Here is a 26,786-nt window from a genome sequence, read left to right as displayed (position 1 = left end):
GTTCCTGCCATCAGGACATGTGGACCGGAGGACTGGGGAGGCGGGGGCAGACTGGGAGGGCTGACATGCATACACGCCAGCACCGTTCAGTCGCTCAGTCTGTCTGACTCTCTGTGACCCTGTGGGCTGTAGCCCACCAGGCTCTTCTGTCCACGGGATTCTCCAGGCAAGAACACTGGAGGGGGTTGCCATTCCCTACTCTGGGGGATCTTCCCGACCCAGGGATTAAAGCTGGGTCTCCTGCATTGCAGGCAGATTCTTCACCATCTGAACCACCAAGGAAACCCACATACACACCCTGCGTGCATGTTAAGTCACCACAGTTGTACCTGACTGTAACTCATAGGACTGTAGCCCACCAGGCTCCTCTGTTTGTGGGATTCTCCAGGCAAGAATACTGGAGTGGGTCTCCATGCCCTCCTCTGGGAATCTTCCTGACCCAGGGATCAAACCCTCCTCTCTTTATGTCTCCTGCATTGGTACATGGATTCATTATCACTAGCGCCACCTAGGATGTATAAACTAGCTAGTGGGAATCAGCTCGGTGGTCTGTGATGACCTAGATGGTGGGATGGGGTGGTGCAGTGGCCCCAGAGGGAAGGGATACATGTATACATGTAACTGATTCGCTTCATTATATAGCAGAAACTAACACAACATTGTAGAGCAATGACACTTCAATTTCAAAACAAAAAAAGAAAAGAAAGAAAGGAGTGGTAAGCCAAAATGCACTCATGAACATTTTTCTCAAATTAGCTAATGACAATGAAAAAGTAAGCTAGGTATCTATTCAAATCTTCTACATAGACTGGTCCTTATGGATAATCATTATGTTTCCAGGTTTGTAGGAGGCAGATTAATGACTGATTTAAGCCATGTAAGGCTTGGGTTTGCAGGTTTTTTAGTTCTCACCAAAAACCTACCACCAGTTACACAAACTCATCACAACTCTTAGCCTCTGTCTCCTCACTGTTGACTAGAACCAATGGTATGTCACAGGGCTGTTAAATGAGATGAAATCTACACAATGCCCAGCACTTAGAAGAACACTCAAATTTTCATACTTTCCTGATATCCTAACTCATTTAACACTTACACAGAACAAAAAATTAATTCTAGTTAAAATGAACAGCTGGTCATTGTTTTTTTTTTTTTTCTTAGTGGATTGGTACGTGAACTGGGAATGTACAAAAGGTAAACATCTCCAGTGTACTACCCTTAATGTGCTAAATATTCAAAATAAAATCCCTTAAAGTGCTATGTTTTCAAAATCTGGGTAAAATTAATACTGCCTTTTGGTAGGGCTATTTGTGAAAAACCTATTTTAAAAATAAAATGCATAGACAGTACATGTAAAATAGAACATATGTTTTCACCAACTGCTTATTTTTAATATTTAAGACAGAATTTTTCTAAGTAAAATAAAATTGAAAATAAAAGCTACTAGACTACACTTTTGTTAGATTTTTTAAATATAAACAATGCATGTTAAAATATTTTAATAAAACAGCAACCTTATTCATTCAAAGCAATTGAACTGAAAGTTATTTTTATGTAATTAAATTTTGGAATTCCAGGATATTTGGCAGGAACATTTTCATACTCAAAAGTTCACATATACTAATTGAACAAATACATTATTGTTTAGTATAATAATGGTTGAATCTGTTTTTAAAAACATATAGTTAACTTAAAATTAACACATTGTGAACATAGTGTGATAAAACTATTGAAAACTTGAGCTACTTTTACATAAGTAGGTTAAAAATTTTTCTGCAACTTATGGATATTATTAAAATGCTCAAATAGCTTTTCTTAATAAATTCTATCCTAACTAATGTTCCAACTTTAAAAGTTTAAACTATATGGTTTTATTATGCTTTCTATATGTTACACATTTCTTGAAAACACAATTAAGTGCTGTGAAACCAAAATGAGAATTATCCTGAAGTACCATAAATGTTTTGAAAAGAAGTATACATAAATAACACCTAATATTATCCATACCTAAAAATTATTTAGTTTCTTTTTTGTAGCATGTAATTATCTTTCGTATTCCCTTATGGATTTATTATTTCACTGTTTGTTTCATTTATTGTGACATAAATTCTTTTAGGTCTTGTTCATCCCTTCCCTTCCACTCTCAAAGTGCTTTGTGAAATAAAAGATGCTCAATAAATATGTTAAATCCTATCACTGTATAATTAGTAGTGTCAAATGATAATAATTCAGCTACAGTCTCTGATAAAGGAAAAAAAAAACAGCTATGGGAATCTTAATTTCCCATTACATGAGCTTTTTCTTTTAAAAAAAAAAGTATGTTTAATTTCACTGGAATATTGAGGAGAATAAGCCATTTCAGTTTTCTAACTACTTAAACAAAATCCTTAAAATTCCAATAGATTTATATATCTATTCTTTCTTTCCTTTCCTCTCAACATATTTGTTAGTTTTGTTTTCTTTGCTTTATTCCCCACTTGGCACCTTGCTTTAGTTTTGTTTTCCAATTTGTGCTTTAGTTAGTTTTGTTCTTAACTGGTAAATATAATTTTTGATTTCCTTTGTTTGCCAGGTCAATCTGTTGTACTTTATTTTTGTTGGACTGTGTTGACCTTGCTCCTGGTTGTATATGTATATGTGTATATTCCATTATTTAATTATTATTTGCCTGATTTTTAATTGCCATTTGTCTGGGGTTCATCTTTGATTTCTCATTTTTGGATATTTGTTTTAATCTCACTTAATGCCATAACAAGCCACTTGTGGAATCTTCGTTCCTGACCAGAGATCAAGCCCTGAGCCTTTGAAGTGGTAGCACTGACTCCAAGACCCTAGACTACCAGAGAACTAGCACTAGGGAATATCAAATCATGAAAATAGGGAGAACTCACAGAAAGGAAACCACTTCAATACAAGACCCAGCATCACCCAACCACCTGTAGCATCCTATGCAAGACCCCTCATCTAAACAGCAAACAAAACAAAAACACAAATACAGTCACCAGCAGACAGGATCACCACCCCACTCAGCCTTGCCCATCAGGAAAAACAAACACACAAAAACTCAGCACAGATCTCACCTACCCTGTGTGAAGCTTACACAAAGCACTGGAGTAGCAATGCTCATATCATACAAAATGGACCTTAAAAAAAAGAAGATCACAAGAGATAAGGAAGGACACTACATAAGGATCAAGGGATCAATCCAAGAGGAAGACATAACAATTGTAAATATCTATGCACCCAACATAGGAGCACCTCAATACATAAGATAAACACTAACAGACATAAAAGGAGAAACTGACAGTAACACAATAATAGTAGGAGACTTTAACACCCCACTCACACCAACTGACAGATCATCAAAACAGAAAATTAATAAGGAAACAAGTCTTAAATGATATATTAGATGAGATGGATCTCATCTTCAAGACATTCATCCAAATGCAGAAAACTAAACCTTCTTCTCAAGTGCACATGGAACATTCTCCAGGATAGAACACATCTTGGGTAACAAATCAAACCTCAGTAAATTTAAGAAAATTGAAATCATATCAAGCATCCTCTGTGACCTCAACTCTATGAGACTAGATATCAATTACAGGAAAAGAAACTGTAAGAAATGTAAACACATGGAGATTAAACAACACATTTCTAAATAATCAACAGGATACTGAAAAAGTCAAAAGGGAAATCAAGCAATTTCTAGAAACAAATGACAATGAAAACATGACAACACAAAACCTAGGGGATGCAGCAAAAGCAGTTCTAAGAGGGAAGTTTATAGCAGTGCTATCCAACTCAAGAAACAAAAAAAAAAAGCATTGAATAGAAAACCTAACTTTACACCTAAAACAACTGGAAAAAGAAGAACGACAAAAAAAAAAAAAAAAAAAATTAGTAGAAGGAAAGAAAGCATTTGAGCAGAAATAAATGAAAAAGAAATGAAAGAATTAATAGTAAAAATTAACAAAACTAAAAGTTGGTTCTTTGAGAAGATAAATAAAATTGACAAACCTCTAGCCAGACTCATCAAGGAAAAAAGAGAGAAGAATCAAATCAACAAAATTAGAAATGAAAAAGGAGAGGTTACAACAGACAATTCAGAAATACAAAGGATTATAAGACTATTATGAACATCTATATGGCAATAAAATTGATAACCTGAAAGAAATGGACAGATTCTTAGAAAAGTTCAATCTTCAAATACTGAACCAGAAAGAAAAAGAAATTATGAACAACCCAATTACAAGCACTGAAATTGAAGCTGTGGTCAAAAGTCTCCCAAAAAACAAAAGCTCAGGACCAGATGGGTTCACAGGAGAATTCTATCAAACATTTAGACAAGGGCTAATGCCTATCCTTCTAAAACTCTTTCAAAAAATGTGTAGAGGAAGGAACACTTCCAAAAGCATTCTATGAGGCCAACATCCCCTTGATACCGAACCCAGACAAGCACAACACAAAAAAAGAAAACTACAGGCCAATATCACTGATGAACATAGAAGCAAAAATCCTCAACAAAATTTTAGCAAACAGAATTCAGCAACACATCAAAAAGCTTATACACCATGATCAAGTTGGGCTTATTCCAGGGATGCAAAGATCCTTCAATATATGCAAATCAATCAACGTGATATACCATGTTAACAAATCGAAAGATAAAAACCATATGAATATCTCAATAGATGCAGGAAAAGCCTTTGACAAAATTCAGCACCCATTTATGATTAAAACTCTTCAAAAAATGGGCATAGAAGGAACCTACCTCAACATAGTAAAGGCCATATATGATAAGCCTACAGCAAACATTATTCTGAATGGTGAAAAAATGAAAGCATTCCCCCTAAGATCGAGAACAAGAGAAGGGTGTCCACTTTCCCACTATTATTCAAGAGTTTTGGAAGTTCTAGACAGCAATTAGAAAAGAAAAAGAAATAGAAGGAATCCAGATATGAAAAGAAGTAAAGCTCTCACTCCTCACTCAGTGAGGAGTAAAGCTCTCACTGACATGATATGATACATAGAAAACCCTAAAAATAGTATCAGAAAGTTACTAGAGCTAATCAGTGAATTTAGCAAAGTTGCCAGGATACAAAATCAATACACAGAAATCACTTGCATTTCTATATACAAACAATGAAAAATCAGGAAGAGAAATTAAAGAATCAATCCCATTCACCATTGCAACAAAAAGCATTAAATTTCTAGGAATAAACTTACCAGGGAGACAAAAGAACTGTACACAGAAAATTATAAGACACTAATGAAAGTAATCAAAGATGACATAAACAGATTGAGAGATATTCCATGTTCCTGGGTAGGAAGAATCAATATTGTAGAAATGACTATACTACCAAATGCAATCTACAGAGTCAATGCAATCCCTATCAAAATACCAATGGCATTTTTCACAGAACTAGAACAAAACATTTCACAATTCATATGGAAACACGAAAGACCCCAAATAGCCAAAGCATCCTTGAGAAAGAAGAATGGAGCTGGAGGAATCAACCTTCCTGACTTCAGATCATACTACAAAGCTACAGTCATCAAGGCACTATGGTACTGGCACAAAAACAGAAATATAGACAGAGGAACAAGATAGAAAGCCCAGAAATAAACTCATGCACCCATGGGTAACTTAATTTTCACAAAGGAAGCAAGAATATAAAACGGGGCAAAGACAGCCTCTTCAATAAATGCTGGGAAAACTGCAGTTACATGTAAAAGAATGAAATTAGAACACTTCCTAACACCATGCACAAAGATAAACTCAAAATGGATTAAAGACCTAAATGTAAGACCAGAAAATATAAAGCTCTTAGAGGAAAACATATGCAGAACACTCAATGATATAAATCAAAGCAAGATCCTCTATGACCCACCTCCTAGAGTAATGGAAATAAAAGCAAAAGTAAACAAGTGGGACCTGATTAAACTTAAAAGCTTTTGTACAGCAAAGGAAACTATAAGCAAGGTGAAAAGACAACCCTTAGAATGGGAGAAAATAATAGCAAATGCAACAACTGACAAAGGATTAATATCCAAAATATATAAGCAGTTCATACAACTCAATGCCAGAAAAATAAACAACCCAATCAAAAAGTGGGAAAAAGACCTAAACAGACATTTCTCCAAAGAAGACATACAGATGGCTAACAAACACATGAAAAACATCACTCATTAGAGAAATGCAAATCAAAACTATAATGAGATATCACCTCACACCAGTCAGAATGGCCATCATCAAAAACTCTACAAACAATGAATGCTGGAGAGGGTGTGGAGAAAAGGGAATGCTCTTGCAGTTGGTGGGAATATAAATTGATACAGCCACTATGGAAGATGGTATGGCGATTACTTAAAAAACTAGGAATAAAACCACCATATGACCCAGCAATCCCACACCAAGGCATATACCCTGAGGAAACCAAAATTGAAAAAGACACATGTATCCATTGTTCACTGTCGCATTGTTTACAATAGCTAGAACATGGAAGCAACCTAGATGTCCATCAACAGATGAATGGATAAAGAAGTTGTGGTACATATGCACAATGGAATATTACTCAGCCATAAAAAGGAACACATCTGAGTCAGTTTTGATGAGGTGGATGAACCTGGAACCTATAACACAAGGTGAAGTGAGTCAGAAAGAGAAAGAAAAATATCATATTCTAATGCACATATATAGAATTTAGAAAAATGGTAGTGAAGTATTTATTTACAGGGCAGCAATGGAGAAACAGACGTGGAGAATAGACTTATGGACATGGGGAGAGGGGAGGAGAGGGTGAGATGTATGGAGAGAGTAATATGGAAACTTACATGACCATGTGTAAAATAGACAGCCAAGGGGAATTTTCTGTATGTCTCAGGAAACTCAAACAGGGGCTCTGTATCAACCTAGAGGGGTGGGGTGGGAAGGGAGACAGGAGGGAGGTTCAGAAGGGAGGGACATATGTCTACCTGTGGCTGATTCATGTTGAGGTTTGACAGAAAACAACAAAATTCTGTAAAGCAATTGTCCTTCAATAAAAAAATATATTAAAAGGAAAAAAAATTCCAATAGACTTGAATTAAGTATATTATCAGAAACTCTGTTAGGAATTCTTGACTATATCTAATGTGGTACTATATTTGGGTGAAAATTGCTGTTGCACTGCTTAGGTCTGCATATATTTATAAACATTTTACTAAAGATTACTTTCACTGATTTAAATGGACATCATTTTACCTGTGGTCTGACCATTTGTTACTACAAAGTTTATCAGAGAAATCTTTGTGGAAAATAAATTGTTAATATTTTAATGTCATTTTTAAATAATGTTCACCAAAATATTTTGAAAAGTATTATCAATGAGCCACTTTTTCCCCACAATTTGGCTATTTACACTGACTAAAAGTGAAAGCTGATTAACACTTTTTTCAGTTGTTTGACATTATACAAACTAGAAACACAGACTTTAAAAAATAATATAATTATTGTGAAAAGAAAGATTGTTAGTTGTTTAGTCCTATTCAACTCTTTGTGAGCTCATGGACTGTAAGCTCAATAAGCTCCCCTCCATGGAATTCTCCAAGCAAGAATACTGGAGGGGGTAGCCTTTCCCTTCCCCAAGGGATCTTTGAGACCCGGATTCAAGCCCAAATCTTCCAAATTGCAGTTAGATTCTTTACCATCTGAGCCAGCAGAGGAGCCCCAATAATAATTGTAGACATTTGTAATCTTGTATTTTAATACGGCTTCTGATATTTGGAAAATCTCCAATTAATGCAACTGACAGATGTTTCAAACATGCCTTTATAGTTTAGTTGTAGGAAGGCTTTCTTGAAAGTCTGAAGTTATTGTAACTGTTCTGCAAATGACAATTATATAATTTTTAAACAGTTCATGTTGCTACTCTGAGCCTGTGTTTTGATCAGACTATTATGGCTAATATAATTTATTGTGTTTTTGAAAAGAGTCAAATGAACCTGTATATTGCATTGAAAATGAAGTGCAATTTATTGTGCATGCATGTGTGCTCAGTTGTGTCCAAGTCTTTGTAACCCTGTTTACTGTAGCCCAACAAGCTCCTCTGTCCATGGGATTTTCCAGGTAAGAATACTGGAGTGGGTTGCCATTTCTGCCTCCAGGGGATCTTCCCAACCCAGGGATCAAACCCGAGTCTCTTGTGCCTCCTGCATTGGCAGGCAGATCCTTTACTAGTGCCACCTAGGAAGCCCCCAGTTATAAAATAGGGTATAATCTTAATAACCTTGTAAGTTTTACTGTTATATTTGTAAATTGCACTATCACAGAAATCTCAGTCATATGATATAATTTTCCTAGAAATAATGTAAACCAAAGTGAGTTTAAATTCCAGGTAAAATCCATGTTATTGAAACTGAAGAATCAACTTAATATTGTAGATAGTAGCCTTAGAGGTTGTGCTTGTATGTGTAAAAAAAATACAACAATTGTAAGAACATTTTAAGGGAAAAGGTGTAAAAATGGGGAAAACTTTTTATTTACAGGTTACCTAGAGACATTTAATACTTAGGATGGTAAACTTTTAGTCCTTTCTAATTTCAACCAAGTTTTACTGTCATACATACATTGGCACAGTAAAGTTTTAAGCCTAGATGTTGAACTCTTTTAACAACTTGCTCTTTCATGTATATATATATATATGTATTTATATATATATATATATATATGATTTATAAGACAGACAACAGAGAGAAAAAAGATAAAAACTCTATGTAGAAAATAGAATTTTATGACTACATTTTACAGAATATTCCAAGAGATATCATTGGTCATTTTATTATTTTGAAAATATTACTCATTTAAACAACTAAAAAAGGTTAAAGCTTCATATAATCTTCAACACTGGAAAGGATAAATTATTGAAAAATATGTAGAACAAAAATTCCATCTCAATGCCATTGATATCACTATACTGTTGAACAAGTATGAGGTATTGAACATTGCACATAATTATACACTTAAGATTTGACATTGTAGCTAAACCATTTGTTCAAGGCCACTAAAATACTGAAAGAGGATAAAAATTATTAACAGTGCAGAGGAAAACAGAACTATAAAACCCCTGGTAACTCAAAGCTGGAAAGGGTGATTTCACTCAAAAGAATGGCACAACTACCAAGAATTTTCAGTAATTCACGACACAAAACAAGACAGCCACCTCTAATTTTTTATCTTTTCTATCAAAATGAATCCAGTGGTGATATAGTACATATTTTGAGCCTGCATGACAGTGATATTTATAATTGTTATGTTTCAGAACTTACCCCTTAAAGATTTCACATACATGTGATATGTACTAGTTAAATTTCATCACTTCAGATAGATGGGATGACTTTTAGATTTTATATTAAGCAATAGTATGTCTTATTAGCAACACATAGAGTATTTAAAATTCATATATTAATTGAAGTGCTGAAAAAAATAGATATGAGTAATAGCAATTAATTGCTAAAAAGATAAATTTCAACTTTAGATGATACTTGTTCTATGGATTAGGAAATTGTTCCTCTTTATTACAAACTTATAATAAATGTATGGCTCCGGTTTCTAAAATGCCTACTTTCCTCTCCCCAGTGTTCAGTGACTATTGGAGCTAGAAAATATTTCTTTCAATGATTTGCAAGAAGATTTGGAGAACTGGAAAAACCTCAGGAAAACATAAAGTGGTCCACAAATATTTGGCTTATGTGTGATTAGTTGTATTGGCATTTCATAATGGTAAACTTAAAATATGTTCATTTTTGAGCATCTAAGCAGTGCTTGGAGAGCTGGCCTACTGGGTGAGAGTGCATTTAAAAACACTTGTGTTACATAATATACACAACCGGGGAAAGACTACTCAAAACTCCCAGTCAGAACAGAGTCGTCAATGCCAAAGGACGTGCTTTGCTCAAGAAAAGAAACTTCTCATCATAATGGATGGAACAACTGGCATCAAAGATCATTAAAATCCACCTGAAGTAGGGTTGCTTGATGGGGGATTAGATTCACACAGACCCAAAGATCAATACACGGAGAGAGTGTTTCACTCTCTGGACCCACCCAAAGTGAAAAAAGTGGGAAAACAAACAAGATGACAGAGAAACACTTTCTCAGCACTGATAATCATTAAGTGTGCACAACTATTTATCCATGAGGAAGTTTGCCTAAAGTGATGACAGAATCTATATTTATGAGATGAGGCTGCCACTTAGGAAAATTAGAAGAGCGTCTGTACGTAAAATATTTTTTAGTTCATTTTTATGTAGTAGAATAGACTATTCGGGAAATAGATGAAAAAAATCTGTAACAGGTGAGAAATTTATCAGGACATTGTCAGGAAGGATAGTACTGAGATAAATTCTTTGAAGCATTTTCAAAGTTTGCATAAGTTTATAAAAAGAGATAAATTTTCTTTGAGGTGAAGTTTTTGCACAAGTACAGTGTACAGCATACTATATACATATCGGGCTTCCCTATGCACATGTACATATGCACACAGTATCTATATGCCTTTTTAAAAACATATACACAGCTTTAACTCAAAGAAAATGAGTTAGTAACACAATAATCATTGCAAGACAATCCAAGTGCTGAAATACATGACACCAATCAAAGGGTGATTTCACCTCTCACATTGCCCAGGACTATGACGATAACTCCCTGCTTTAGTTTTTCTTTTGTTGCAACACTGATTGTCATAGATAATCTTTGTGCTTTTGTATAATGCCCATCCCAGATGTAACACAGACTCACATACAACATTGGACATTTTAAATAAGCATGCTGGAACACAGGCAGGACCATACAACCATGCACATTTTCTGAATATGTTTTCCGTACTGACTGCAACGTCAACATGCACCACTATCACATTTGGTCCTGTACGGCGAGGAATGTACAGCAGAAGCAGTCATGGCTAGATCCACTTGCAAGAGTTTCTTAAGAGGACACCCAGTAGAGAAACAAAACAGAATGAATAAAACAAAAAAAATTTCCTAAAATTAAAAAAAAAAAATTTCCTCCCACATGTTAACACTGAAAATCTGGCCATATTCCTCACTCCAAAGCAGGTCTTCTCACAAAATTCTGAGTTGAACTGTTTATAAGAGACACATATTAATGCCTCAGAGCTTTTCCTAACCACTGGAAAAGCTCATCCTGATAAAGCATTTTCCAGCGTACATTGGCTTCAACAGTTTCCACAGCTCTTGAGAAAGAGGCAGCAGCTACTCCGTCATAGCTCTTCATGAAGTTCTTTAGCTGGAAACAAAAATGTTAGAATGGTAAACAGACAGCATAAGTTACATGGTCAATAATATTCTAATAACTTTGTATGGGGGCAGACGGTTACTACACTTATCATGGGGATTGTTTCATAATGTATGCAAATGTCAAATATATACAGGTATATACAGTATACCTGAAAATAATACAATATTTTACTATGTTTCAATAAAAAATAAAGTGTAAAAATCATAAATTCATGTCTTAAAATGAGCCCGTGTCCAACACATATAAACAAGAATCTATTTGAAAAATAGTGTCACAGTCACTACAGAATGTGTATTTAATATGTGGAGTGAGCTAAGTAGGTATATCTAATATGCGGAATGAGCTTAGTGATGAAATGCAACGAAACAGATTTTGTCCATTAGGTGTAATGTAATTTCTTTTGTAACTGAAAGGGAAAAAAAAAAGAATGACATAACAGTTTAAAGTGTAGTTGCTCAGCTGTGTCCGATTCTTTGCGACCTCAATGACTATAGCCCACCAGGCTCCTCTGTCCATGGGATTCTCCAGGCAAGAATACTGGAGTGGGTTGCCATTCCCTTCTCCAGGGATCTTCCTCATGCAGGGACTGAACCTGGGTCTCCTGTGTTGCAGGTAGATTACCATCTGAGCCACCAGGGAAGCCTAAATAACTCCAAGTTTAGCTTCTTGTTTCATAAATATTGAATTCATCTTTCATAATGGGCTGATGAGGTAGTGGCAGAAACTAGTTCTAATAACAAAGCATATCTAATGTACTAGTAGTAATGTTAGTCATTCAGTCGTGTCCGACTCTTTACGATCCCATGGACTGTAACCTGCCAGGCTCCTCTGTCCATGGAATTCTCCAGGCAAGAATACTGGAATGGGTTGCCATTCCCTTTTCCATGGGATCCTCCCAACCCAGGGATCGAACCCGGTCTCCTGTTGCAGGCAGATCCTTTACCGCTGAGTCACCAGGGAAGTCCCCATGTGCTCTGGGTTGGGCTTATTGGCAGAGAACATTCAGCCCACCAACCTATTTATTATTGGAAAGTTTTCTCCGTCTTGTAGCCACCACACTTAATAGTGGCTGCATTCTGGAATTTCTATCTCCTAATCTTTCTCAAGGGCATTCCCTCTGCTCCACCTCAGCTGCCCCAGTCCTGTTCAGAAACCCATCAGCTCTGTCACAGGAAGCGCCAGCTCTGTCGCAGATGAATACAATGGGCTATCTGTTACCTGATGTCTGCAACCCCTCCCTTATTCTTTCTGGTCTATTTTTTATATTGTCAATATACATAATTGGAATGGACTGCCATTCCCTTCTCCAGGGGATCCTCCCAACCCAAGGATTGAATCTGGTCTCCTGCATTGCAGGCAGATTCTTTACTGTCTGAGCCACTAGGGAAGCCTGGTGACCATGTGTTATCTAATGTACTAAACAGCCTTAATGTTGAATACACGCATTAAAGTTAACTTTTTGTCCACAGGGAGAAAACCATTCATCTTCTCTAAATAAGTAGTATGAGTGTTTGACACTATCTTTGCTGGCAAAAGAATACCAAAATTATTGAGTAACAGAAAAAAAAAAAAAAATGATGTTATGAGTACTGGATGATAAATGACACTGGATCACCTGAGTAACTAGTTTTAGAAAGAATGAAGAAGGAATGTTGATTCATTTAGTTAGAGAATTTGAGCTTTAATCAGAATGTTAAAATTTTAAAATGATTTGTCAAAATTTTATGGATATAAGATTTTCTCTAGAGAGTACACACACTTCAGGAATGCACAGGGATTTTATTTCAAGATTAGATACTAGCAGTTTTTCTCTCTGTTTCATATGTCTTAATAAAGTGGCAACCACCAATGAATGCAAGGTTAATAGACAAATGTGAAAAATCAACTTGTAACACAGAAGCGTTTATATTGCATAATTAGGATAAGGTGAGATTCATCACATGATGGGCGCCACATGGAGAATATACCAGGAGAGAAATGTCATCAAGATTGACTCGGGGATAGAGGGATGTGTGTGTGTGTGTGTGGGGCGGGGGTCATTTAAAATGGAATTATTAATAATTACACCTTTCTGAATTAATCTAGAAATTGGTTCAGGGGTAGCTTGGTTTGTTTATGCAATATTACTTTGATTATATGATACATTTTTTTTCAAAGTTTATCCTCTACTTTCCTATAAAGCCAGGTACCTTGCAGCATCAGAAATGAATTATCATATCTCAGAGCTATATTCTCTGTAAGACTTGAAAATCACTATCTTTTAATAACAAACATGAAAAATATTCAATGTGTAACAAAGATTTATTGTTGCTGTCCTTAAAACTTATCTGACATCTGACACATACAAAAGAAAGAGGATGAAGGGAAGGGACTGAAATTTATTGATACCTTCAAAATATACCTGTGACATGTACACATAGATAAAAAGAAGTCTAATGACAGCATTTGGATCATATTTTTAAACTTAACTAATTTATCTAATAATTCATTTGAATTTATACATTTACATTCAGATTCATTCAGTCCATATTCCTAAAGCAACAAATAGTACATTTTGATGTATGCTTTGAATTTTGTGTTTTAATTTATTACAAAATATGCACATTACAGTGTATATTATATCTGTTCATTATGGTGGCTTTATTTACATAATATGTCAATCAGGAAAAAAATTACATCTACTTCTTTTAAACTATGTTCCACATTATTACATATTTTCCTAGGCAGTCAATGAATACTCCAGATAGTAATAAATGACCTTTTGGCAACTCTGACTCTGGGGAGTAAGCTCTTGGCCTTTTGATAAGATAGTAAGCCAGCCTGAATACATGAAGGAAAACTCTTGTCAATCTCAAAGGCAAACTGTGAGGTTGACTATGAATGTGTTATTGACATAAACACAGTAGGTCGGATTATCCTGCAAGAGAATTCTTAGTAGAAAATGTAACTGGAGTGTCTCTAGAGATTCATTTCTTAAATCACTATTTAGGTGCTCTAAATACTTCTTTTGTGAGCTCGGAGAGCATGATGTGACTGATATGTAGATTAGCTGATTCATCAGAACACAGATGGCCCCTTTGCATAGTTGGCATAAACTAATCTCATGCCCCATACTCCTCCCCAACTCTTCTGGTGAACATGTGGTCAAAGCAGCCACGTGATGGGTCCTCACGCAGGATCATAGCACCTTCCAGATCCTGCCTCACTACCAAGGGCATGGGGTAGAAGCAAGGCATTTGGCATTCCATTTTGCTTATTTTGGCAGTTCTTCAGTAGATGTTCTGCTGCTATTAGTTTTTATCATTGCACTTCCTAAATATTTATGCCATCGTATACTTTTATTTGAAAATGTTCCAAGTTTAGACATTTATATAAAACAGCATTTAGTAAGATGTCAGAGTTGTTTGTGTTTCCTGTTCTTCTTTGCATAAAATTTCTAGACATGTTTGTTAATTTATCTATTTAAAAACATTTCAGTATTTGAAAAAATTCTTAACATAGGGTACACTAGACCCTAAAACTCACAAAATAATTTGTAATGTGCAACACATAATATACTCTTAGTAACTATCTAACTATCTAAGTGAGTCGAATTAGCTATTGCCTGTTTATGAGGTTTATATTTTCAACATTAAAACTGTAAACAGGATGTCTGTGATGCACAGGAGCTGTCTTCTTTCACAACAATGTTGGGTATAATGCAAAACAAACAGACAAAGAAAAAACAAGAGTGCTGGAGAGGATGGCTGAATGAACATCAGTATGAAAAACGGCAAGGGCCTCTGAGAGTCCATGAGGTTCCAACAACAGCAGGGGTCTTACAGTCAATGATTAGATAACACAAGAGTGGAAAAGCCTCAGGCTGCAGTTGGTAAACTAGAAAGTCGGTGCAAGTAGCTGTGTGCTGAAGGGAGTCATCTCTCAGGCTATGGAGAGCTTGTGTTGTGAAGTTAGCTGCTTTGCAGATAATGGAATAAAAGCCACAGTTGAGTTTCAGTTTCCAGATGAGACATTTTATTACAGGGATATCTAGGAACATTTCACATGGCAATTAAATCAAGTGTAAAACATTAAATATGTAAGTGAAATATGTAAAGCAAAATGGCCATCATATGATAAAATTATTTAAATGTCCGTTTAAAACATGTTTTTCCATGGGTTGGGTTATCACCAAAGCAAGAGGAAATCAAAGTGCTAGAGAACAGGAGAAGAGGGAGGGAGAACAGACACAACGGAAGAGGAAGCCAGGAGCGGAAAGGGAGCCAAAATGAAGACGGGGAGAAGGGAGGAGAGGAGAGATTTTTCACTTCTGTGTTCACTTCAGTGGCTGCACAAGTTGTCGCTAACTGAGTCTTTCATTCCCAGATTATTGAATGCAAAATCAAAGAATTAAAACTACTTCATTTAAATACACAAAGCCATTAGCTTAACTGTTCTTTCTTTTTGCTTCCTTTGGACATGAAAGAATTCCTTCTCTTTTAGGTTCCTAATAAAAAAATATAGCAAAACATGTACTGGAGCTTTCAAATCCAAATCTTTCAGGGCTGGGAACACACAAAGCGGGGATAAAAATAGAATTTCAAGTTATTACAATCAGAGACTTAGCTTAGCTCATGGTGTGAAAGAATCCAAGTTGGTGCAGGGAAGGTGACCATACAAAATTGGGCAAAATATTAGGAGATATTAAGGACGGAGGAAGGCTGATGCTTCTGGGGGGACCTTGCTCAATGGGATTAGCCTGAGTCATAGCATCAGGCTTTCTGTCAGTGAAAACTGAAGAAACCGTGATTCTCAATGGTACACCTTAGCTATATTTTATAATTATAGGGTGAGGAGAGGCTACAAAGTGATAAATGTTTGAAGTCCAATTCATTTTAATCAGTGAAATATTTTACTCCTTCCTCCTACCTAGTTACCCACCCCCAATCTCACATCCCTCTCTATTAGAGATGTGAATTAATGGTCACAAAGCCAGCTGGTTTAAATTCCAGAGATGTAAACCAGAGAAAAAAGAAAATGTTAGATATTCTGCAAACTGGACTTTAGTCCTTAAAAAAAATAAGTTCAGTTTCATTAATGAAATTCACTTGTGACAGTATTAGGCATAATTTTAAACAAACTATTAATCCTAATATATGTTGTCAGATATAGTTACTTCCAAACGTATGAATTTATTCCTTATTATTATCTTATCCAATTATCATTCTTTGTATAGACCTGACCAGAAAGCAATGAGACTCAAGGTCTGTACCTCAACAGCAATCTTAGTCCTGCAGATCCGAATGCTGAGTCATTGTGACAGGATAGTTTTAATGTTCCAAGGATCCTAACCTGGGCTCACAGAGTCAAATGTGGAGCAGCTGATTGGGAAGATTTCTAGAGTATATTTGGAGTCTCCTATTTTGAGAATCATTGAGGCTTCCCCAGTGGACAGTGGAAAAGAATCTGCCTGCAATTCAGGAGACCCAGTTTTGATCCCTGTAGGGAAGATCCCCTGGAGAAGGAAACGGCAACCCACTCCAGTATGCTTGCCTGGGAAATCCCATGGACACAGGATCCTGGTGGGTTATAGTCCATGGGTCACAAAGAGTCAATCATGACTTAGTGACTATACAACAACAAACAACATTTTGAGAATCATTACATTCAAGCACCTTTCATAGGCTTAATATTTACTGTTTAATATGTTAGAAACATTTTTGCAAATAATGACTGAAGTAAAGTCTTTAGCATGAATGTGTGTATATGTGCATGTATACCTGTGTGTGTGTGTACTTTAAAGGAATGAGTATGAATTTATTGGAAAGAAATGGTTGAAGTCTATCTATAATTTCATAAGTTTACAAAAGAAAAACATTACACTCATCTTAAAATATTTACCTCTTTCAGTTCACCTTCAGTATTAAGAAATTCTGTAACACCACTGATAAGTTTGGAATTCATAAATAATGCTTCTCCATACCTTGAAAGATTAAAAAAAAAGTCAATGTTAAAACAGCCAATAATTTAGGAAATACTACTACATAGATATTTTAGAATCCTTCTCATGAGCTCCATTCCATCTCTTAATGCTATTCAAGGCCATTTCCCTAGGGAGTGGAGAGGTGCAAAGAGCTGTGGCTATGGGATGTCATCAAGTGCATCCTGATTTGGCTCACAGTGTTTCAAAGAGATCTACATTATAATAAATTTTTAAAAAGGGAGTCCTATGATATTATAATTAGGAATTACTATTATATTTACAATATGAGGCCTGAAGAAAAAGTATTTTAAAACTTTTAATTTTAAAGCAAACTGGGTCACTGTGAATAAGAAGGATTCTACCAAAGGATTCCACGACTGCAGAACCAACTTTTGGAATTATCCATACGTCACAGAGGTCTTTTGGTCTGGTAAATCAAAAGTGATGTTGGCATTATTTTCTATTTCATTCCTAGAAACTAAGCCAAATTTCTTAAAAATGCTCCCAAAAGATTAGCAATTTTTCATATGAGCATTAAAATAAAACACTGAATTTTTCCTTTAAATTTTACAATCTTTGTACCACAAGCCTAATTATTTGACTTGTGACCTAAGGTAAGAATACTATGTATCAGCAAGTTGAAAAGATTTCTCCTTTTACTAATTTGTGCCTACTGTGCTAAGGGTACCTATCACAGGATATCATACTCTTTGGAAAAAAAAAAAAAAACAAAACAGTACACTAGGCTAAACTGGAGGCAGGATCAAGATGGTTGAGTAGAAAGACCCTGAATTCATCTTCTCCTATGAACATGCCCAAAATACAACTACATAAAGAACCTAAGAATGACTTACTGCCTGTTCATTTATGATAAAAAACCCTAAACAGATTAGTGAGAATGCACATAAACATAATAAAGGTCATATATGGCAAGCCCACATTTAATATCATATTGAATGGTGACAAATCAAAGTATTTCCTCTAAGATTGGGAACAAGACAAGAACGACCATTCTCACAACTTTTATTCAACATAGTGTTGGAAGTTCTGGCCAGAGCAAACAGATAAGAAGCATAAGTAAAAGGAATCCAAACTGGAAAGGCAGAAGTAAAAGTTTCACTGCTTGCAGATGACATCATACCATATGGAAAACCCTATAAACTACACACACACACACACACACACACACACACACACACACACACAAAATTATTAGACTACATGAATTCAGTAAAATAGAAGGATACAAAATTAATCACAGAAATCAGTTGCATTTCTATACACTAATACTGAGCTATCATAAAGACAAGTTGACAATTTTTTAAAAAGTAAACTAAAGATAAGATTATGAATTTTTAAAAGCAAAAGTCCAGCCATCATTACAAGAGGCTTTCTAATGCTGTCCTTATCTGTGGGAATTTAAGTAATTTAGTTTCTAGAGCCTTAGTTTTCTCATCTGTAAAAGGAGGGGTGGGGGTGCTTATATTGGCAAATGATATCACAGATAAGGGCTTAACCTCTAAAATACACAAGCAACTCAGCAATAAAAAAAACAAAAAACCTAATCGAAAAATGTGCAGAAGATCATAATGACATTTCTCCACCTTATACTGGTCAGAATGGTCATCATTAAAAAGTCTACAAATAACAAATTCTAGACAGGGTGTTAGTTGCTCATTTGTGCCCGACTCTTTGCGACCCAAAGGACTGTACCCGCCAGGCTCCTCTGTCCACGGAATTCTCTAGGTAAGAATTCTGGAGTGGGTAGCCATTTCCTTCATCAAGGGATCTTCTCGACAGGGATCAAACCCAGGTCTCCCGCATTGCAGGCAGATTCTTTACCATCTTAGCCACCAGGAAAGCTTCCCAGGTGGCACCAATGGTAAAAAGAAATCCTCACCTCCCCAGTGTAGGAGACATAAGAGATGCAGGTTCAACCCCTGGGTCGGGAAGATCTGGAGAAGGGCATGGCAACCCACTCCAGTATTCTTGCCTGGAGAATCCCATGGTTAGAGGAGTCTAGCAGGTTATGGTCCATAGGGTTGCAAAGAATTGGACATGACTGAAGTGCCTTAGCATGCACCTATGCAGAGAAGGTATGGAGAAAAGGGAATCCTGCTACACTATTTGTGGGAATTGTTATAGTCACTATGGAAAACAGTATGGAGGTTACTCAGAAAACTAAAAAGAGAATTACCATATGACCCAGCAATCCCATTCCTGGTAATATATCCCCCCCAAAATTATAATTCAAAAAGATATCTGTACCCCGATTTCAATAGCAGCAGTATTCACAAGAGCCAAAACATGGAAACAACCTACATGTCCTTTGACAGATAAATGGATAAAGATGTACATGTATACAGTGGAATACTACTTGGCCTAAAGAGGGAGGCTAAACCATATGACCGTCATAAATTGCTATAACTCTAACATTGAATTGGGAAATGATTCAGTTCTAACATTGAATCCATGGGAAAAGTTGGCTAAATAAAATAAAATAGACATTCAATAATAAAATAAGTATTCATTAGTAATCAATATGTGGTTACAAAAATAGCCAACTGTACAGGAAAGGGGACAATTCCTCTTCAAAGAGTCTTTTGATTATACTTGCAGTCATGTGAAAAAGAAAAACAGTCCGTCCTTTCCTTGATGGTTATATACTATGTAGTATTGTAAACAGATCACTCCCAGTTATTATGGTTAAACGAGATGAAAATAAAATTATATACTGTTCAGAGTTCTCTTTAGCTGTGGGGTCGCCAGAAAGGCTTCCAGGAGATGATGACAGATGGATTGAATATGGAGTAATTTCAAATATCAAGGAAGAAAGCAATTTTAGGCAGAGAACCAACATACACAAAGGCAAGGAGGTGTGAAACAACATGGTGTGTGCCAACAACGACATGCATTTGGTACTGAGGGTATAAACTGCGAGATTGAGGATAGCAGAGTAAGAGGTAGAAGGGTTAGTAAGACGGGAGTTTAGATATTCAACATGGCACAGAGTACTGAAGGGTTTACAGCAGGAAATGTCATTTTTCCTTTTCAGAGAGATTCTTGGGACAAAGGGCAGTGGTAGGTGTGTGTGTGTGTCCACACATGCATACATGTGTGCATATGTGTGGCAGCATATGTAAACAGAGACAGGAGACAGTCATTAAGAGTACTAACAAGGGATAAGAATCTTCACTAAGGCAGTGGTAGTAGGAAAGAGAGGAAGAATTCAAGAAACATTTAGGAATTGTTAAACTGATAGGACCTCAAGCCTAAATGTTACTTTTTACATATGTCAAAGAAAAAGGAGAACTATATGTAGATTTTCATGTGCCCAGCTTGAACAATTGGTGGATGGCCATATATTTACTGACAGAATGAAGACATAGAAAATGATGGTTTAGCTTTGCAGGTACACCTCAGTAGGGGATCTCAACAAAAAACCATCTCTCATAGAGTGAAGCTTAGGTGAAATATCTGAGGTAGAGGTGTAGATCTGGGAGTGATTCAAACTGTCAGAGTAGATGGCAAATCAAACCAGGGAGAACCTGCAGGGCAAGAGGTAAGGAGAACCTTGGACTGTTCCCTCATGAACTCTGATGCTCCAAGATTGACAAGGGAGTGGAAGATGAAGAAGACAATCCTATTTGTCAAGATAAACACAGCTCTATCTGTAGAAATGCTGAAACTTCACCTTTCTACTTTTTTAAAAAATTAACTTTAGTTTGACAGCAGTCTTAGGTTTACAGAAAAACTGAGCAGAAAGTTGAGTTCCCAAGTGCCTCTTCCTCCCTCTTCAGAGTTGTAGCTAATATTGATGTCCAGTTAATTAAACAAAGAGGTCATTAGACTGAGGTGGTTCTAATGTTATCTCTATCTTTCTACCTTTTGGTTAGAGATGATGTACTTTCAGTGAAACAAAACAGACATATCAGGAACTGAATATTTTAGATAGGGACTATAAACTACATAGGCATTATACTGAACTCTGATTTACAAAACCACTCCCTAAAGAGACTCTGTATTGGTAGATATTTGTTACTCTTTAAAGTCAAATGCTTGTACATATATATTAATTCCATCTTGTGTCTGACTATTCCTTATACTATGCATGACAGCAAAGCAAGTGTAAATCATTCTAATTTCTGAGCTGAAAATACAAGAAAGAGAAAAACAATGTGCCATCTAGGAATATTAGTGCTTTCTAACAATGAAATATCTACAGATAGAGATATATTTTATTATTAAAAATACATTCAAACTGAACTCATTATACAAGGTCAACCAATAACAGTGTACTTCTAAAAAATAAAGTTTATATGCCAGCTTTTAAGAGATAGAACAGTGGGTATGCTAAATGTCTGGGAACATTTAAGTTTGAGAACATGCAGCATTTCCATGCTCTATAATAAATTTAATTTTAAAATACCATAGAGATTATCAGAGTAATACATTAACATTTATTATAATATATTTAAATACATAATGAAATATTTTCTAAAACTGAGGCTGAAGAATTCTCAACATGAAGCAAGATGGCTCAGGAATAAATACTACTGCATCTAGAATTATACAGTGACTCAGTCATTCCTCCTGTATATCATGACTTTACTTCAGATGTTTCATGATATTTCTATTTTTTAAATATTTACACAATTCTATAGAAGCAATTAAAGTTTTCTTGTTCTGTGTGTGTGTGTGTGTGTGCGTGTTAGTCACTCAGTCATGTCCAAGTTTCTGTGACCCCATGGACTGCAGCCCACCAGGCTCCTCTGTCCATGGAATTCTCCAGGCAAGAATACTGCAGTGGGTTGTCATTTCCTTCTCCAATGTGAATTTTAGCAGTAGTAATTTAGTCGCTAAGTTGTGTCCAACTCTTGCAACCCCACAGACTGTAGCCCACTATGTTCCTTTGTCCATGGGATTCTCCAGGCAAGAATACTGGAGTGGGTTGCCATTTCCTTCTCCATTTCTTGTTCTAATACCATTCTATGATTCATAAATCATTTTTTCTACAACACACTCAGGATATAGGATTTTAATGATACAATTTCCTCAACCTAAGACAGTTTGATAGATTTTCCAGGAAAGCTGCAATGCTAAACCTTTTCACTCTGCACATTTCCATACATAATTATGGTTATCAATCTTAATAAATGAATAATGTTATAGAACTGTTAAATTAATTCTGAGCTTCACAGGAGTGGCTGACTACTTCAAAATCTAATTCTATTTTCTGGATCTTGCTTCTACCACAAAAAGTTGGGGCTTTATCTCTCAGATATCACCTTTGATTTACTCACTCCAGTAAGAATGATTGAACTCTTATTTTTACCTGGTATTTAATATCTTCCATTTATCTCTAAAAAACTTCCAGGCAAGGTCTCGGCCATGTGGATTTCGAGCTACATGGATTATCACATCAATTGCATCTTGATCCAGAACCACCTCAGAATTCAGTGATAGATTTAGAAGCCTTTAAGGATAGAATTGTGGGGAAATTTTTAGTTTAATAACAAACTTTTCTTTACTTATCAGAATTATATGATTTAAGTTATCACAATCTTCAAAGAATAGTCCGTGTAAACTTTACTAATAAAAATTTATCAATAGAACAATTTTGTGTTGATAAAAGGAAGAACAAACTCATAATATTTTAATTGATGTATTAATCAATGTCTGAAAAAAATCTTGTAAGTGGTTAAATCATTATTCTGATTTAATGATGAAAATTTGCTTTAAAAAGTCTTTTTAATAAATACTTCATTTTTATAATGAAATATTATCCTACATAAAAACAGTTAGAAACAAACCTTTCAAATCAACAAGCTTTCATCATATTAATATGGCAATTTTCTTTAGCTCTAGAAAGATCTATTTTAGAGTAACTAGCATATATTTAAGGAAATAAAAACAAGTTCAGGACAATTTGATTAACAGAGAATACTCTCATTATACAAATTTAAACATTTAATTGACTCACCTATTTAATAAATTCCTGTCATCACTGCACGTTAAGGCTTCCAATAATATTTTCTTTTCAGAAATGGCCGTGGTAGAGTGGAATTTCATCCATATGAATTCCCAGACATCCTCATCCAGTAGTGAAACTCCTGTACAGTAGACGATGTCTCTAACATTTAGTGGTATTCTAAAGAAGCAACCCATGGTGGTTTTCTGTTAATTAAGTGCTTCATAATATCGAAAATAAGACAAATGCTGCCTTACTACAGTCAGTTTTTTAAAAAGATGGTTTTGTTAATTAGATTTACCTGAAAGACAATACCATATAGTAACAATATTCAAACTATTCACAACTGAATGAATAAAATAATGTATTTTATTTAATGATAGTCTTGAATGCAATTTTTCCACTTTTGAAATTATATGGACAAAAATCAGAACATAAAGGGTTTCTTTTAAACTTTTTATTTTATAGGAGTCAGAACATAAAGGTTTAAAGAAATACAAACAAGGCGTCTTATATTTCAACCAACAGAAATAGATTTATGCTGTCAGAATTATTAGACCCAAGAATGATAAGAAAGTACTGGATGAAGATGAAACAAATACCTCCTAAATTCTGAGACATTATTTTTCTAAAATTATTATTCTCAAATACCTCTCCAAATTTGGGAAGCTAGAAGATCACTAACACAGGTAATACATAAAACATAAGTAGCAAAATTTGAGAATGTAAAAAGCTCTTTTTCCTATGTTTATAAAAGTGGCTATAAACATAAACTAAATTTTGATATTTACTTCAAACTAAATGTTATGGAGGGAAACTCTTAATCAATTTAATTAATCTTGGTTATTTATAAGCTATAAATTCTCATGTGTACTTTGCCATGGCAATTATTCTTTTACTCAATATTATTCTTTCAAATTTTTATATATTTCCCACATTTTAAAAAACTCATATGTCTGAAAGAATGCTCCAATACATTAAAAAGTTAAAAATGCATTTCTCTTTATATAATAGTTAGTAATCTATTATTAAAATTTCTCATTTATAATTTGAATGTGGCTAATAATAAGAAATGTTTTCTCTGTATAACAAGATGAAAATCTCTTTTAAATATTTAGGACCTTGATGGTCAAAACACTGCTTGGGTTAAAGGAGCATTAGAAAACAGGAGGAAGCATCTTAATGACTACCAATAAGATGATCATCACTTTGGCGGAAAAGGACCATCTAGTCAAAACTATGGTTTTTCCAGTAGCCATGTACGGGTCTGAGAGTTGGACCACAAAGAAGGCTGGGGGCCAAAGAATGAATGTTTTCAAACTACGATGCTGGAGACTTTTAGGAGTCCCTTGGACAGCAAGGAGATCAAACCAATCAATCTTAAAGGAAATGAACCCTGAGTACTCATTGGAAGGACTGATGCTGAAGCTGAAGCACCAATCCTTTAGCCTCCGGACTTACTGGGAAAGACCCAGATGATGGGAAAGACTGAGGGAAGGAGGAGATGGGGACGATAGAGGAGATCTTTGCATGGTATCACTGACTGGACATGAGTCTGAATAAACTCCGGGAGATGGTGAAGGACAGGGAAGCCTGATGTGCTGCCGTCCATGGGGTAGCAAAGAGTCAGACATGATTTAGTAACTGAAAACAACAAAGGTGATCTTCATTTTTTTTTGTTAAGCAGCTAAGTAGGCTATAATCAAGATATTAAAGATTGTGTATCAGGATACCAAATGTATAGAGTTGTTAGTACTATCATACAAAATTCAGTTTCCAGAAATGGCTAAAACTACATTACTCTGTCTCTTCCTACCAATAACTAAATTGTTTGGAGAAAAGTTACTTTAGTCTTGCTGACCGAAGCTTTTCTTTCTTCGTAGTATTTGAAGGCAAGCATTTTATTTGTTTGATTTGTTTGCTTTTGAAGAAACAAAAGAAGTATAGTTATCAGAAGAAGCCAGTAAAGAGTTTCACACCTCTCTCAGCCCTGGAATCCCTTGAAGAAAGTCCTCAGAATAGTATTCCTAAAGGTGGTGAAACCTTATTCCCCCTGCTCTGTTCATGCTCAGCTTGGGCTTCCCTGGTGGCTCAGTGGGTAGTGAATCCACCTTCATTGCAAGAGACCTGGGTTTGATCCCTGGGTCAGGAAGATCTCCTAGAGAAGGGAATAGTTACCCACTCCAGAATTCTTGCCTGGAGAATCCCATGGACAGAGCAGCTTGGCAGGCTATAGTCCAAGGGGTCGCAAAGAGTTGGTAACAACTGAGTGTATAAAACTTTTTCATTTGCACACAGCACATCTGAAAACACTAAGGAAAACATTACCATCACATTTTGAAGAGTGTGTCAGTCCTGGTAGATGCAAAAATGCGTCCATCTTTACTAACTTCCCTAAGAAAGTAAAAAAAATCTAGTCTTATGTTAAATCAACAACTAGAAAAGTGAATGAATCTTTTCCTCCAAATACTACAGGCTGTAGAGCATAATACTGTATTATGGTCATGATTTTGGCCAAGAGATTGCTATAAAAATTTGCCAGAATTAACAATAAAATGTCTACTTAAATCATCAACTCAAGGATTGATATATATTAGATCTAATATTAGACCTAACAGTAAGAGCTTATTTTCTAAAATTCTTAAGCAATAAATACACCAAAAAGTTCAAGGATAGAGACCACTGAATTAGGTTTGTTACTGCTTAGGAAACCAGTCTCCAATATCAAGCAGAAAGACATACAGAAATATAAAAAAGGCAAAAACAAAAAAGAAAGAAAGAAAGAGAAAAAAAGTAGACATTAAACTATGTTCCTTAGAAATAATTTGTGTCATGTACTATAGTCCTTAGCAACAGTCCATAGTTTTGCAATTCAGTGGTTACTCCTGGCTGATGTTGAACAGTGTAAGATGCATACACACATGAATAAATAGACTGGTTGGTACAAAGTCCTAAACAGTGGCTTTAAGGGGTATCAGAAATAGAAAATAAGACTTTTGTGCAATACTGCATTCCAGGTTACCTATCTTATTTTATCTGGTCTATACAATAATATCATGATATTTGTATTATAATAAACTTCATTTTGCAGGAGAGGAAACCTTTCTGAGAATATTTTGCAGTGTAACAATAAAGTAAGTTGAAAACCAAGATGACTTGTACATGAAAATCTTTCCTATTTCTAGCAGCTTAGAGATGGCTAATCATGATGAAAATAAAATATACTGATTTCTGTTAGTAATAATAATCAGTAATTGTCACTGAATGCTGATATTTCTTATTCAATAAAACACTCTCTTATAGAAAGTAAGAATAATAAAAACTTTTAAACAGAAAAAAAAAAATATATCGCTTAAAAGGATACAATCACCAAGCCCTGGATCTAATGAGTAGGCTAGCAAAGTAATACCAGTGTAGCCAGTCTATAATTCCCTTAATGCTGAACTGATTGAAGCTGTCACTTCTACCCTCTCTTTTTCATTATTTTCTTTAATCCACAGTTTGATCAGTCATCTTTGAGAAATATTCAACACCAGCAGAACAGTTTTCCAACAATAAGC

At 35.3% G+C, this 26,786-nt stretch overlaps 1 protein-coding gene across 1 annotated transcript in view; it reads right to left on the bottom strand.

Annotated features, from left to right (window-relative positions):
* Positions 1–8,815: 8,815 nt before the first annotated feature.
* TRHDE (thyrotropin releasing hormone degrading enzyme) overlaps positions 8,816–26,786 on the bottom strand; it is a 419,920-nt gene continuing 401,949 nt past the window's right edge. Inside the window, exons 16-19 of the mRNA XM_061121911.1 lie at positions 23,239–23,406; positions 22,591–22,731; positions 17,174–17,255; positions 8,816–11,281 (exon numbers count right to left, since the gene is read on the bottom strand). Of these exons, the coding sequence (XP_060977894.1) occupies positions 11,138–11,281; positions 17,174–17,255; positions 22,591–22,731; positions 23,239–23,406 (535 nt within the window). The 3' untranslated portion in view covers positions 8,816–11,137. The remainder of the gene's footprint in view (positions 11,282–17,173; positions 17,256–22,590; positions 22,732–23,238; positions 23,407–26,786) is intronic.

The sequence above is a fragment of the Dama dama genome, chromosome 3, assembly GCF_033118175.1.
Source record: "Dama dama isolate Ldn47 chromosome 3, ASM3311817v1, whole genome shotgun sequence".
In the NCBI taxonomy this organism is placed as follows: Eukaryota; Metazoa; Chordata; class Mammalia; order Artiodactyla; family Cervidae; genus Dama; species Dama dama.
This window is presented reverse-complemented; position numbering and strand designations above follow the sequence as displayed.